The sequence below is a fragment of the Halichoeres trimaculatus genome, unplaced genomic scaffold (genome assembly GCF_033239565.1).
Source record: "Halichoeres trimaculatus isolate MK-OKI-2021-1 unplaced genomic scaffold, fHalTri1.1 fHalTri1_scaffold_5, whole genome shotgun sequence".
NCBI lineage: Eukaryota > Metazoa > Chordata > Actinopteri > Labriformes > Labridae > Halichoeres > Halichoeres trimaculatus.
The window spans coordinates 21,544,219-21,560,384 of NW_027437183.1; the positions used below are offsets into that span (position 1 = coordinate 21,544,219).

Here is a 16,166-nt window from a genome sequence, read left to right on the forward strand (position 1 = left end):
TGTACTGGGTCATCATAATTTTCAACACTGTCAGGTAACAAATTATCGTACAAACCTGCAACTAATACAGAATTGTAGCAGACAGTCTACTGAAAGGGAGTGTATCATTAAAGTAGGACTGAAGTGTTGCGTGACAATCACAATATGCTTGGTGGAGGTCAGCGCTCTCTGAGTGCTTTTCTAGTTGTTTAATTTTTCCTTCCTGTAAATTTCTTCATTGTAAAGCCCTCAGTTATATTACACTACACTTATTTAAGTCTACATGTGCTGATTTACTTGTGTTTTATTGATGCAGCTCACAAACTACGATTCAAATGATCCAGTCAGTATTTGTTTATCAGGTCGTGAGTAATCTGGTCTAAGTTCAAGCTTTGAAAAAGAAATTGCCTTAGAAAACTTAAATTTGATGCTTGAACTTGTCTTCTTACATCACCCCCTAACTACCTTCTCGTTTTATTCCCTTTCTGTGTGACAAACATAATCACACAAGGGTTTTAGTTGTCTGTTCCTGCTGGGCAGGCGCAGAGGTCACTGGCCACACAGCCTTAAGGAGGACAGAGAGAGGACTGCCATCATATACAGATGAAAATGCTACAACAGCTGCTCATCTGTGTGCAGGAAACACTGCATCCTCTGCTGGGAAATAATAATCTTCATCTGATGAAAGACGTTTAATGACGTCAAATAAGAGAAGCGTATCTCCACAGAAAATTTTGCAACACAGTTTTATATCAACCTGCCCTCCCTTTGGCTGATAGCTAACAAAGTAAACTGTTAGTGCCCTAAATAAACAGCAGTATGCACAAGCTACTCTTTCACTGGCCTTTTAGGGATAACCAAAATACTTCTGGGGTATTACTACTGGCCTCTGGTCAGAGCGGGGCTTACCCTGATTTACATGAAGCCAGGAAACGCAGAGACCGATGCAAATCAGGTTCATGATCTGGGAATGGACACCTCATCTATATGGATCTGATTTGAAGCTGAACATAAATAAAGTCTGTGTAATATTATTCCATAACTAATTAAAGATGGAATAAGTGTTGTGGTTGATTATATATAAAAAAAAAAAAAAGAGTAAATACTACATAAAAACAAGAGTTGGCGTGTAGCAAATTAAAAACCGCAGAAGAAGCTGACTCACTCCAGGAAAAGATAGAGAACTAGAAAGAGGGGGTGAGAGAAAGAAAAGAGAGGAGGAGGAGAGGTTTGAGGGGCAGGCATTAGGCCAGAGTACATCCAAGCAGTCAGAGGGAAGTGGAAAGTGTTACAGAGGTCAAGCTGCTTTGTGGAGCGAGCCATGAGTCATTCTTAAACTTGAAGTCTTTTAGAGAAGTCTTGGGCAATCTGCAGTGTCCTGCTGTTACATAAAAGCGCAGAGATTTAGCTGTGCTCGATAACAGTGAGGGTGAAGGTCACGAAGGACACTCCCTGTGCAGGCTGTCCCATTTTAAAAGGTCTACTCAGGACAGTGTGGTGGTTACCTGGGGATATCTGCTACATTTGGAGTAAAGTGTCAAAACAACATCCCTAGAGCGGATCCAGTCTCTCCGCTCAACAACACTTGAGACGGTTTCTCTCTCAGCAGCACACAGGTTTAAACCAGGCTCTTCATTTGCATGTACTCGCTCTTCACACTACGCTGCTGTGCTCCTCCATAAAAATGTTTTGCTTTGAATGTGTCAGAGACACCGCAGAAAAAAAAAGTCAAGAGCTTTTTTCTCTGAGCTGTGAAGATTTAACATTACTCCTAGTTTCCCACTGGGGTTTGTTCAAAGAGGCTGAATCTGGGCTGTGATACAGTGAGAGAGGAGCTCTCTGCTTTGAATGCCAATTTCAGTGAGACACTCCCGCATTTCCCCACTAGGGGGACTGAGAGCACTGAGAATCACTCGGTTAATCTGCTGCACAGAGCAAAGCTGTTCATGATTATGTCTGTGACAGACACTAACTTCACACCTCTATATATCTTTATACGGTATCCCAGTCTCAAGATTTATCTTTTAATAATTCAAACTTAAAGTTGACTCTTTTCCAATGCTCATAAAAGATTAGTTTCAGCCTCTGCGCATGTTTGAGTGAGTGTACACGTGAGATTCATCATGCCTGCTATGTTGACCTTTAGTAGCCTTTTCTGTTGGGTGACAGTCCCTCCTCCCCTGTCAGTAAAGAGTGGGAGGCTCAGGTACAACATGAATATTTTGTGGCTCCCTCTGACTTTGTTGACAAGGGCTTTTCAGGATTACATCCAGCAAGGTAAATGAAAAAGAGATTTCCAGGAATATGTGCCCCAAAGGCACCCCTCATTCTCCGGGAGCTCAGTATGATCCAAAGTACAAGAGTAATCCAAATTCTGGCTGTGTAATATATGATAAAAAACAAGATGAAATGGATGCAGGAAAGTACTAAATAAACCAGGATCTAGTTTACTTTGACAGCACGGTGTCCAGCACTCGCTGCCCAATCACAAATTCAAAAGAAGCAGCAACCCCCACAAAACACACAACATGAATGTAACAACCTGGCCTGATTTCGTTTATTTTTTTTGAATCAGTGAAACTAAACCAAACCACAGAGAAACAGCACCCAGCTCACTCTTACACCCTGGCATTCACTCGTGGTAATGAATAAAGTTGCATACGTGATCAAGTGAAACCACATTCAAATGGAGGTAATTTAAGGTCAGTGGCGGCCCACAGAACAAGCGTGTGGCGTGTGTGTGTTTTACTGACCCTGTTCTCGTCGTAGATGATCTGCACCAGGCTGCGGTGCTTGGCCTCGCTGGGTGGTGGTGAGATGGGACGCTCCGGCTCATGAGGCTTCGCTGCCTCCTCCTCCAGCTGTTGCTGTAACACACAGAGACAAGCAAAGATGAGGGAACTGAATCAAAAAGGTCCTCCTTTTCCAGTGAAACCTGTGGCTAACCAGTTCCTGTCGGGAGGTTAGAGAGAGCGTGTTAGAGACTGTCCCTCCCCTGGCTCTCCAGCAGGGACCAGACTAACTGTCCTATTAGCTGTAATAGCTATTAACTCCCCAGGGCCTAGTTAATCAAAGAGTTACTACAACAGGCTGTAAACAAAGCCAAAGCCTGCTGTGAGGCTGGAACATCCAACGAGAGGATGAAAATAGAGAGAAAAAGAGGAGAATGTGGGGAATAAACATCAGACAATTACAGGAAAACAGCAGAGGTCCTCTGACTTACTAATAAGTCAGCAATGACTGTTATGAGCTTGAAAACAAAAACTGTGAATGTTAGGACAGACAGCTTACAGAGAACAGCAAACAAACAGAGATACAGGTTCAAAATCAGAGCAGGCAGACAAACTGTGATGAAATAAAAGATAATATGGCTGGGTTTTTCTGATGTTTCCCTTTCAATCATGCAGAGCTCAGTCGGTTGTCCTTTGTCATCTTCCCCTGAAGCTGTTCATAAAGAGAAGAAGAGATGTCTGCGCTGACCGTCAGAAGGAAGCTGAATACCATTTAGGGAGAAAAGCAGTGTTTGGGTCTCTGCACATTTTCATTCAGGCACTTTTTGTGTTTCAGGGAGAGCTGGATATCTTTCAGAGCTGAAACAGCCAAGTGTGAATAGAACCAAGAGGATTAAAGAGGACTTCATCCAGATGTTTAAAAAGGCATAAATAGACCTGCAGGGATCATTAATCCTCACACATCCCACACTTACCGACAACAATCAGTAGTATTCAGAAGAAGCTTCTTTCTTCATTCTCGATTAGGGCAGGATGGATGAGACAAACTTTATCGATTTGAAACATATACTCCAAAATTTCAAACACAGTTTTTCTGTGTACATCCATACAAATGCTGCTGTATCACATAGGCATTTCACTGTTGTAGTGTATCCTCTTAGTGTGTCTCATTTAAAGTTTACTGACCTGTGTGAGCATCAAACTAATACTCTGGCCTTTTGAAAAACTTTAATCTGGGATATGTATGATTAAAAAATTTTTTAGCAGAGGGTCTGTTGGGATTTAGTCAGTTCTCATATATAGAAGAAGCCAATGAGGACTGTCATTAGTCAAAGATGAAAAGCATACTTCAGCAGCCACTAACCAAGCATATTCAGCTTTCTAAAAGTCTTTAAGGTCTGACGATTTTTTGGGACTGATGCCAATACTGATTATTAGTAGGCAAGGAGGCCGATAACTGATATTTGAAGCCGATATTAATTTGCACTCAAAGTGAAAATATTGGCGTAAAAATTTTTGAACAATACAAACTCCAACACTTGACTTCATTCAAATGCCTTCAAGTGTATGTTTATTAAACAGCTCCCACGCTTAGCAGTATGTTTTACAAAGTCAAATGAAAACTCAAAAAAAATAAATAGCTGAAGTTTTCTCCAGTAAATAAAGTTTTCCAAAATTTCTATGTAACTGCAATAAAATTGGACAATTGAGTTTGTGCTGCCTTTTAACAGGCATGTAATGCAGTTGAATTATTTTCTGTTTGGTTTTACATGACTGATTTTAAATGTTGACCATCTAGGGCTTCCATAGTGTAGACAGGGAGAAACTGTGCAGAGAAGCATCAGAGTCAAAACAACACAGTTTTGAATAGGTTTCATATCGGCCGTCGGAAAAAAAAAGGCAGAGACCGATATGCCCCAAAATGCCAAATATCAGCCCGGTTGATAATCAGTCTATCCCTACATTTCATCTTTAAGCGATGACCAAATCTTGGATTTTCCACTCTTTTCCAAAAACAGATGCTTTACACTTTCTTCTACCCATAACCCAGAAATGATCACAACACTTAAAACATCAAGTAAACAGAAACTTTGTGACAAAGCAATTCTCAGCAAGTTGTGATATCTGTGGCAGGATGTTTTCAGTTGTAACCAACTGTCTGTAGGCTGAGTCCAGGTGTTGCTGAGTGGCGTGCATGCAGCTGATCTACAGTTAAGAAGTCAGCCCCCCAACTCCTCCTCTGAGGCTTTAGAGAGGGGACAGACTGCCTCCAGAGGATCCACATGAGCCAAGAGCGAAATGGATCATCATGCGTCATGATAGAACTGGATAAGCATCTGGTGAGGGGAACGCAGACATTCCCACAGAGACCCCTCCTTCCCTTTCCAAACCCACCGCAGAGCAAAACTAAATAAACCAGCCATCCTTGGCTTGGCTGACAGGACACAGGCTGACGGTAACTTTAGCCCTTACCCCCGCCCCTCCACCAACTCTGCCAGAACTCTTTAAATAAAGTTTTACCGTGACACTTAATTACTCCAGATGTTTTAATGCTTGAAGAGAGCCAAAATGTAAGAAAATATCCACATAAACACTGTGTGTGTGCCGAGGGAAGGAGGAGGAGATGGGTCGTGATTTATGCTGGTAAGCAGCAGAGCCTAGCTCCTCAATCATTCAGTTTTAACTTTAGCTTCTACTGCTACTTCATTCATATTTTACCATTGCAAAGTTTGTTGTACTAAAAATCAAATCCTTTCCACAGCTCATTATTATCAGTATTTTTGTCTCAACCCACAAAGCTTCTATAGGAACATCCAGGAGTCTAAGATGTAAAGCAGCTCAAAAACCTCCCTTTACGGAGCTCTTATTTTTTACTGTTTCACACTACTGCACAACAATTTCCCCAGGGACAAATAAAGCTCTCTCTCATGTTTTATCACTCAGTGAAAGCAGCTTTGCCTCCAGATAATACACGGAAGAGATTTCAGAAGTATAATCTTACAAGAGTTGTGTCATGAGCTTTGATTTAACGACGGGTATTTTATTTTAAGAAGCAGCAGGTACAGTTCCACTTCTGTTGATGCCAAATCTACGGGTACACTCACTACTAACCACTATCTGATGTGAACATTTGCTCATATCTACTGTCTTTTCCATTCAACTGTAGAAGTCCTCATCTTTAACGACTTTTAGGACATGTTTGTTAAAAAATGAATTTGAGAACCTCCTTCTGGTGCTTTTAAAACTTAAATTGAATCATATCTAGCCTTTCTGCAGCTGAGAAGTAAACTGCTTTTTGTTTGGTTGACCTCTAGGGATGCAGCAAGTACCTGGTTTTACTATTAATTGTGATTTAAAACATCACGGTTATTTAATCCCAAAGGCCGCAGCTACATCAAGTGCTTCTGTTCTCACTCACAAAAAACAGACTTCCTGCATCATTTCTGGTGCAACCTGCACCGAACAAAAACAAAAAGTCACAGCAGTAGTGCACCTGCTTGAAGTTGCTAACAAGAGACATGGCAGCTATGCTACATTAGCTTAGCAGGACTCAACACTGTAACTGGACCGCTGGCCCAGATGTGCAACTGAAAGGCTCCAGGCCAGTTAAAACAATGCCTTTTAAAATGACCACATCGTTTTCATACAATAGTAAACTGTTGTTTCATTGGTAAACAGAACGAGATCGTGCCGTAGTTGACTGCTTCAGCCACAGCGAGCGTTTCCCGTTTGTCCCTCTGCCTGCAGTCACATGGACATAATGGATGAAAGGCAACAGTTCACGGATTGAAGTGTGGGCTTTTTCTCATTCATTTTAGTGTTAAAATATTTTTAAAACCTCAGTTTTCTGATCAAAAGCCAGGCAAGGTGCTTTAGAATGTAAACAAAGAAAATCAGTTGAGTATTTGGGGGAGAATATGAAAACAAAAGGCAGAGGAAATTTCAGTCACACAGGCGAAACCGGTGGAGTTGGCTGGGATAGCAAGCAGATAATAACTCTGTCTTTGTCAAACCTGCTCATCAATGCCAACATATGCAGTCAAGTAAATTGAGTACCTATAGAAATTAGGGATTCACGATATTGGATTTTTGCTGATACCCGATATGCCGATATATCGAAACCCCTTTTGGCCGATACCGATACGGATAATCACAAGTTTGTTTTTTTCACTGTAAAGAAAGCTCAGTCTATCCTGTACTGGAATTTATATGTTATTCTAATTGTGACGGTCTTATTTGTTTATGAAACACACATAAAACAAGACAAAAAACATTTGATTTTACCATAAATAAGAAATGTATTATTTTTTCAAACTCAAGACATTCAGTATTGAAATACAGAAAAATAATTCCTTTAGATCACATGAACTTTAAATGTAAAATGCGTTTTTAAACATAACCAAGTTGAATTTGATTATTTTAGAGCTACTGTAACAACCTGGTGACAGACACAGAGCTCTGCAGTGCAAATAAATGAAGTGCTACATTTTATTTAAGGAGCTTATTTTTCAGATGGAAAATAATAATAATCCTAACTGAATAGCACCTTATTGGCTGTGCCTATCGGCAGAAATTTTCATATCTGCAGATACAGATAAACATGTTTTTAAGCTTTTATCAGCCGATACCGATATTGTGCCGATAATATCGTGCATCCCTAATAGAAATCATAAGATAGTGTAATCAAGCAGCAAACTCCGGTCTAAGAATGTGAGACAATGTGGAGAGTTTTAATCTCGAGTGTCCGCTTGAGGCTGACACTGGAAGTCACATGAAGAAATAGCATGGGGCCACTTCTGCTCTGCGTTGTGACCTGAAATGAACAGATCGGCCTTTCATCAGCGACACCAAATCAAGCCATTTGGGTCAGACCTGGATCAAAATCTGATATCAGGATCCCTGCTACAAACGTACGTTTAACTCAAAGTTCTTATCAAAAACCCTGTTGTTATTCAAGCCCTAATGTTGGCCAGCTCTGATTGTTAGCACATCTAATCTGTGCTCCAGTTTACAAGCAGCAGGCCCTGGTCCACGTGCAGCGGTAATGCTAGCAGAAAAGCATTAGCCACATGAGAAGTCATACAGGAGGCAGAAAAAAACAGATCTAATTTTCCACTCCCCATTATTTTCAAAATGTTTTTCATCAAGTCATTATTTAACCTTAATGATGGAGAAATAAAATTACTGTTAAACAACAGTATCAATAGCTACTATCAGTATCACCACCAGTATAAATGAGACCTGAACCAAATGATTTTTCAAAGGTGATTTCTTTTCTGAATAATAAAGTAAAGAAGAATTAGTGGTATTATAATGAAGCAGGAGAGTTAGAAAGAGAGATCTAGACCATTCAGTTGCTCTAAAACATGGCAGGCAGCCAAAAGGGAGACTGTGTGGCAGGGATATGAGTGGTTTAGCAGTCACAAAACCTCAACCATAATCCTCCTCCTCCCCTAGGGAAAGAGTTATTTATAGCCTTATATATTTTTAACCTACTTTTCTCCAAAATAAAAAGCAAAAGAGAGCAGAGAAGAAAAAAGGGAATGCAGCCGCCTGGAGGACTGAGTGTGCTGAATTGTGGCGCAGTGAGCAACAAAAAAAGTTGCCGAAGTTGAATGCAGCGATTACAACACGGCAAAGTCTGTTTAAGACTTTATTACTCTGATGCCAAGTGAAGTCTGGCAGGGAGAGTCACACTGGAAAACCGCACATGATCATTTCAAACAAGCCAAACGCTGCTGCTAAGAAAATCCGAAAAGCTGCCAGTACTGGCACAGACCTCGATATCTACAAGCATGACAAATAAACTTGGAAGTACCTCACAGTGTTTTCATCAGCTCAGCTAGCAAAGGTATGGGAAAATGTACAGGAATGACATCACAACGTGCTGGATTTTACTTATTTTTCCCAGTTGCACATCTTCTTCTCGCACAGGATGTATGACATAATGTGGTTGTTGGGCAGGCCAAATCACTCCACGAGTCTACAAGTCTCAGAGTCATGACCCATCAATAAGTGTGTATACCTGTTTCTTGCGAAGCTTGCAGATCTGCTGCTCCACCATGGTGATTTCCCGGTCTACACGGTCCATGTTCTGGATCAGCTCTTCCTTGGAGTAGCGAGCCGGCACCAGATCCAAGTCGGGGTCCATATGGACAGGACTCACAGGTGAGATCGGCTCCAGCTTTCCCATGGAACTTCCACGCTCCTACAGAAGCCCAGAAAAGGAGAAGTGACACAGTCAGATGCAGAAAATGTTTGGTATATTATGTTCATCGGTAATTAAGGGCTCCTTCTCAATTAAAAGTCAACTGTAATCTTTTTATATCATAATAACATGGAGGAGAGGAAAGACAACCACCTGCCCTCCTCTCCATAAGACATCATCCTGACAGTGTGGCATCATGTGGAAGGTAACACACGGCAATTACTAAGTCCTCTGGGTGATGAAAGCCAGTGAAGAGTCTCAGTGTCACTAGACCACACTAATGAATATGAGGTCACAGCCTCCCTCGCCAGGATTAAGTGTGCATCTTATTAAGCGCTGGCAGCTGGCGCTGTTTGAGAGACTTTGTTTGAAATGTGAAACAAACTGTTTGTTGTGCTGCTGAAAGAAATTTGAAGGGCTGTACAACGTGTGCAGATAAAATCCTGGGTGAAAATGTCACAGAGAAGAAAAATTGAAATGGCTCGTGCCTGTCAGTTGAACGACACACAAACAACTCTTCAACTGAGCAGTTTTAATACTGACAGAGTAGAAAAAAATGATCCACAAACCCCTGATCCTCAAGGCTCAGTGCAGTTCTCCTAAGTCAGTGTACACACACTGTGAGTTTAAGCTTTATTATAAAGCCTCTTCAGATTTAAACAACAGCTACCACACCTGGTGGCACAGCTAGGAGATCTGCAGTTTCACAGAAAGAGACAGAAACCAGCATTTCATTCAACCTACCGGAATAAAGAAGAAAAAAGTAAAGTTTGATAAACTCTGCATGTAAGTAATCAAAGCAGCTGCATCGCTGAAAAAGGATGAGTGAGGACTGAAAATAAAGCAGTGACTCATTCAAAGATTTTTTAAGTATCTGGACATATGAGGGGAAAAATAAAATAAAAATTGCTTTCACAACTTTCCAAAGCATAATTTCAAATATCTTAATAGCTTGTGTCGCCTGTGTCCAGCTATCAGCCTTAAAACTAGAGAAATACAACTCCAAAAAAGAAGTGTTAATATTTCTATTAATGTAGCCCAGGGGTGGCCAACCTGTGGCTCGCGAGCCGCATGTGGCTCTTTGCCTTTCGATGTGCAGCTCTTCGATCCACTCATAAAACTGATATATTGTTGCAAACGTTGGGACCAGTATTGATCAATACTTGGGTGATGAAATCAATACTAAATTGATACTTAAGTTTCAGTTTTTCTTCTCTACATGCGCTCCTCTCAATCGTTTTTGTGCTTATAGATAGATAGATAGATCAATGGAACTTTGTCTCTTCTATTTGTCTTTCACATGGCTCCAAATACAAGTTTTAAACACACAAACACAATAAATCTCGCCTTGAAAATTGGAAATGTATTGATTTTCAATTTATGTCATTTCGTTATGTGTGAGAGGAGGTGCGTTTCTAAGACTGTTTCTTGCAACTCTTTGAAGTACCACAGTAATTTTTGTGGCTCTTGCTTCCTGACTGGTTGGCCACCCCTGATGCAGCCCTAAAATGCTGTCATATTTTGTACATTTACTGCACAGATAGCAGCCATTTGCCTGGGCAGCAGGGGAGGTCAGTACTTTACTGCCATACTACCAGGATGTAAACAAGCACAGATGACAGACAAGTCAGACCAAAAAAAATTGGTTGCTGCAAAAGAGTGACAGATAAACAGTATTTCAGACTCTACAGTGCAGGCTGTTCAATCCTAACAGAAAAACAAAAACAGTGCAAAAAATGTAATGTTATTTAAATTAGCTCCTTGTAAAAATCCAAAGCTCAATTCAGCCCCACAGCAGCTCTTCACAGAACTGATGCTTCAAGGAAAGACTACATTAAGTTTGACCTCTTCCTAAGTCTTTTTATTTCTCCTTTTCACAGATGTTTGTAATTTTCATTGGCACATGAAAAGTGCATTTATAGCACAAGCAGTGAAGCAAAGAGAGGCTGCAACATTTTGCCTTGAAAAGCTGTATTACTGATCATTTTAGAGGTGCAACCAAAATTGTCTTCCAATAGTTTATTCACGTGATTAATCAGTATCAAGTTAAACTGAATAGAAAACCCATATATTTTAACTTTGTCTGATTTTCCTTAGATCTACCTAATTCTATTTGGATATTTGCTTGGCAGAAAGAAATCAGCCTATTTAAGACGACGGTCTGTAATGTAACTTGTTGTTTCTTCCAGTCAGCTATTCCAGTCTTTCCATTCATAAACCTGTCAGACTGTTGGGCCACCTGTTGCTACTGAGGCAGCTTCACGATGTGTCTTTGATTCTTGTCCACATAAATCTTTAAATTGAACGCTTTCAAAAAGCCAAATACACAATGTGTTTACTCTCCGGAAGCTTCTGCATGAATTTAATCTATTTAATCCATTCATGAGGGGAGAAGGGTTTTTTGCTGCTACCTGTTTATGAAACAACAGCGCATGTCCAGGTGAAGAGAGGGTCTACTTGTTGTGTAAAGGTGGGGTTTCCTCCCAGGCAGTGAGTGTATGAGTGTTTTTTCTCTGTATGTATGTGTGTAATCAAGAGTTACAGCCTCCATAAATGATGGCATGTGTGATGCAGCTTGGGCTTTTGTTCTGCGTTATTTTTAAACGTCTAAAATGAAGGTTATATAAGTGGGCTAATCTGGACTAGGCAGGCTGTATTATTGCTCCGTAGACCTGTTGTGATTGAAAATGGGGAGTACTATGGGGAGGCTGAGGGGCTACGGCAAATGAAGAAGTCCATATTTGAAAAAGCGAGACAAGTTAAATGAAAAGAGGAATAACTAATATGGTGGCAGTAGCTTCTCTAAAAACAAGGTTCATGCATACAAATAACACTTCCTTCCTGAGCTGTGCAGAATTCCTCTCAGGGGACTGAATCATGGTGATGTAAAACCGGATAGCATTACACAACAGGTTTGCAGGGTAATCCCATTCACAAGGATGTCAGAGATGCAGAAATAAAGAAAAATATTTGTAAACATTTCTTAATTTTCAGAAGCTAGATTGCTTTCGTTGATGTTTTTGTTGCTGCAGCTGTCTTTAAGTAATGCCATTTGTTGGCACTTTGTTCTACTTCAAAGTCATGGACAGTAAGAATTGTAAAATGTTTTATGGAACAACAAAACCATAAAGTCAAAGATAGTCTGCTCTCTCAGAGTGTTGAAATTTCCGTTCCTGCGCCCTGCACTGTCTGTCCTTTGTCTTTGTCATTGTTACAGCGGCACATCAGGAGCTACTACATCTGCAACATAGTGTGAAAAGGTCAGAGAGCAATAGCTTAGCTTTTAGCTTCACACAGCAGACAGCGTATACACCCCCAACAACCCAGGTCACATTTAGAACATGCCATCGCATGATGTCTCCGGCTGTTCATGTGACAGGTTGTTGGGTTTTCTTTTTTTCAAATAACCTCCGGGGGTTGTAGCGTGTCTGTGTAAATGTGTTCTGTTTAGTAAGCACCAGGCAGTGTAACTGAGTCACGTACTCTCGAGTATTCACATTCCAGACAACAGATGAATAAAGCTGTAGACATCCTGTTTTCATGCTACAGTGTGCATCTTGGTTCACAACAGTCCCTGTCAAGCCCACTCCGAGACAACAGCAGGTGCACAAAGCTTCTCAAACTGCTGTACCTGCCTTGACAGACACACTTTGAAGGAACAAAGATTTCAAAAAGAGCAGTAAATCTATAGAATAGGTACAATTCTGTGTTTCTTCTTCTGGGCATGAAATGAAAATGCCTTACACAGATCAGTCATGACATTATGTTTTGAAGGCTGTTTTCACTTTCTGTCGAGAACCTGATCAGTTGGGGGTTATGATGTTATGCTGTTATGGTTGACCAGTGTTTTATCTATCTTCTCTTACGTGTCAGTGCTGTGCACTTGCAGGGCACACTAAACTCAAACTTAATTTCTCCATCTGCCCACATTAGGCTCATGTATGACTGCAACACCCACCTATGTTGTTTATTAATGATGTCAAAATTTCAGATTTTTGCAAAGTAAGAAAGTCAAATAGTGTGTGAAAGTTCAGTTACAAAACCTCAAACCACAAGGAGCGGCTCTCCTGCTGGGCAGCTAACAGCTCTGTCAGACCGACACTCTGCCACATTGGATGTCTGTACCCAGCTTATGGTAAAAATATGGATGAGCCGGCTTTATTACAAGATAGTATCAGAGCTGTAGCTAGTTATTTAAAGACAACACTAAGTTTAAAGCTTACCACCTGTTATTGCTCTTTGTACCATGACACAGCAAGAATCTGTTCAGTGAATCGAGTGACTAAACATAGTGCTTCATGATACAGGTCGACACTTGTACAAGGTGGTACAAAAAGTCAATATCTGAGCGGCTAATGTTGAGTTTCTCAGCTGATATGACTTAGTGGTCCTGCTGTAGTCATGAAGGACATTAGGCTAGCTTACAGTGAACCTTTGAGACAAACAGCAGACAGTGGTCGGACTAGGATCACTGTCTAATGTGGATCTGGTTTAAATCAGCTTTGACTTACCTGGATTAGTACAACACTTTGAATGTGGCCTCAGTCTTAGTCTTAGCTAGTTTGAAGAGCATTTACCACCTTCAGCCTTTAACTGAGTTAATATCACCTAGAGAGCTTTGATCATTTGAAATAGTTGTGAAGAATGGCTGTTTCTAATCCTGTGTGAATCGACCCTGTACAGAGCAACTCATTGTAGAGCACTGTACTGTGATATTATACCTTATTTTTCATTATAAAACACAGAGGGTCAAATCAGGCTGCCTGCCGAGTTGTTACAGTAACTAAATGTTTTTGTCCTTCTCTGATTCATTGTTCGGGTGAGTCATAACACAAGTGCAAGCTTTGTCTGATACTACTGGCCTACTCCCTCCTTTCCTGTTAGTCTTTGTCTCTTTCTCCTCCCTTTCCATTTTCCACACTCACCCTTTGCCTCCTTTTCAGCTGCAGCTCGCTCCTCTCCCCACTATCACTCTGTGCACTTGTTCCATGCAGTGATTGCATCTGACATGACTTATATAATGGGTTTACAGCCCGCTGAGCTCAGAGGGGAATTACTGGCATTCCTGAATATTTCCCTGCTAGCTTTAAAGTCAATGTTTTTCTTTTCCTGTACCCTCTGTTATTGGTGTATCTATTTACCATTCCTTGGCTGTCTGCCTCCTCTGGCAGTTTGAGGCACTCTGTGTAATGTCAGGAACACCTCCCCATCAGTGCCTCTACACTGCGAGCAAGTCGTTTTGATGTGCAGCTCACACAGCTCCATCCTCAGTCTTTTGAAATCTAGGTCAGCTCTATTATTTATTAATTGCTTGTTTCACAACTCCCTTAGTCTTCCCGCTGCCGCTCACAGAGCTCGAGCTCCTACAACGCAGAATCTCATTCTACGACTTCTGCTGCAGTGTCTAATAATAACATGTCGGGCTCAGAAGGAAGCTGCCAGGATTAATGTGAAACAAATGATTTCCAGAACACACTGCAAACATTGACAGAAATTAAGCGGTAAAATAGTAAAATAGTGTTTTCATTGGCTAAATTTTGAATTGTGTTGGCTGAATGGGTTTCCTGTTTCATTGTTCCCTTTGTGTTCTTGATTGGTTTTCCCGTTTTTTACTGATGTGTTCCCAAAATATCAATTTGATACACACAACTAATAATACTTCCTTGAATCAACAATGTTTTGCTTCGATACCAGGGCTTGGGGACTATGTACGGCAGTAAAATTCAAAGAAGACACATTTTTTACCCCTCTCTTTGTCATCTACAGTGAGCTCTGGCCTACACAGCTTTCACTTGAAGGTAGCGCTTGAAGGTGCACAGCTTGTTGGATACATAGTGAAGCAGACTTGTATATTGTGTATATTGTGCCACCTTTTATGACTTTTCTCTCTCATTAGGTAATAATCATACATTTAAAGGGAAAGTTAGTATACCTTTGAGTAAATCAATCTTGAGCAGTGCTGGTTTGATTTCTTTTTAATCAAATTTCAGTATCTGATAGTGTGGTTATGATACTCAGAAGAGCTATGATAGGCATAATAACTGCTTGGTATTGATAGGGATGGGTACCGAATTCTGTAAAACGATCCACGCAAAACCAAAAGGTACCAAGTTTAGGTACCTAAATGCATCGTTGTGACTGTGAGGGGGTGGAAGAGTAGGAGATTTTCCATGCTGGACACGAAAACATCATTGCAAGTTTTATATATCGAAGAATAAACATGTTAAATTGAAAAAAAAAGTATATCTAATTATTAAACAAATTGATATTTCTTACCACATTAACGCTAAAAAAGTACCGAAAATTGGTACCGTTGAGTACCGATACCGAATGGCAGGTACCAGACATTGGTACTGTATTGTTTCAAATGTGAAAGGTACCCCTCCCTAGCTGCTGAACACAATAGAAGTTTTCATGCAGTAACACAGTTTAAACCTATTATTGCCATTTGTATTCCAAATATTACTATACCGCATTGACCCTAATATAGGATGACCCTGATTTTAAGATGACCCCCCCCCCCCTTTTCAAGACCAATCTTCAGAAAAAGACTGATAACCAAAGTTAATTTAGTTTAAAGAAACTATTTTGAAAAAAATTCTGAGAAAATCATCAAAACAATATTTAGAGACTGCATTCATTTTTGGCTTTTAAAATAATCGCTAAAATCTGTATTTCAAATGCAATACCGATAACCGCTCTAGTAATGGGTATGCCTTCACTACGTTTCCTACCCACCCCCCACCCCTGACCCCCCTTCTTACATTATTTTCAATGGTTCAGGTCCTAACAGTATTTCCAAGTAATGTGACGTTCTGCCCTCTTACATCACATCATATACGTTCACAATAAGCATAATTTAAATAAATCTATACCGAGTGTTTCATACAGTATGTCTGGCGATAGTTATTTGTCAACTGCTTTTTAATATCTTCTTCTATATACACAATAAATCCATTGTAGTACACCTTATTTTTGAAGGACTACTGACCTTAGCCATGTCTTCAGCCCCTCCCATAGGCAACTGTTGTCTGTGGGACGAAGGCCTCATCAGAGACTCTGGGCCCATGTCTAAACGAGGCCTTTTGATCTCTGCATACTCTAGGTCTGATTGACTGCTGGGCTCTGGCAGGTAGAGGTGCTCGTAGCGGATATGCTGCTCTTGTCCTCTGCAACAGAAGAAAAAAACAACAAAAAGGAGATTAGAGAACTGTGTAAATGTTTGACTGCAAGAAGAAGACACAGGC

The 16,166-nt window shown here is 40.6% G+C and overlaps 1 protein-coding gene across 5 annotated transcripts in view; it reads right to left on the reverse strand.

The window, feature by feature from the left end:
- Positions 1-16,166, reverse strand: part of ncor2 (nuclear receptor corepressor 2) — a 101,451-nt gene that overhangs the window by 49,710 nt on the left and 35,575 nt on the right. For all 5 annotated transcript variants that reach the window (XM_074671369.1, XM_074671371.1, XM_074671368.1 and 2 more), the window contains exons 4-6: positions 15,911-16,088; positions 8,737-8,919; positions 2,733-2,846 (exon numbers count right to left, since the gene is read on the reverse strand). In XM_074671369.1, the coding sequence (XP_074527470.1) occupies positions 2,733-2,846; positions 8,737-8,919; positions 15,911-16,088 (475 nt within the window). The remainder of the gene's footprint in view (positions 1-2,732; positions 2,847-8,736; positions 8,920-15,910; positions 16,089-16,166) is intronic.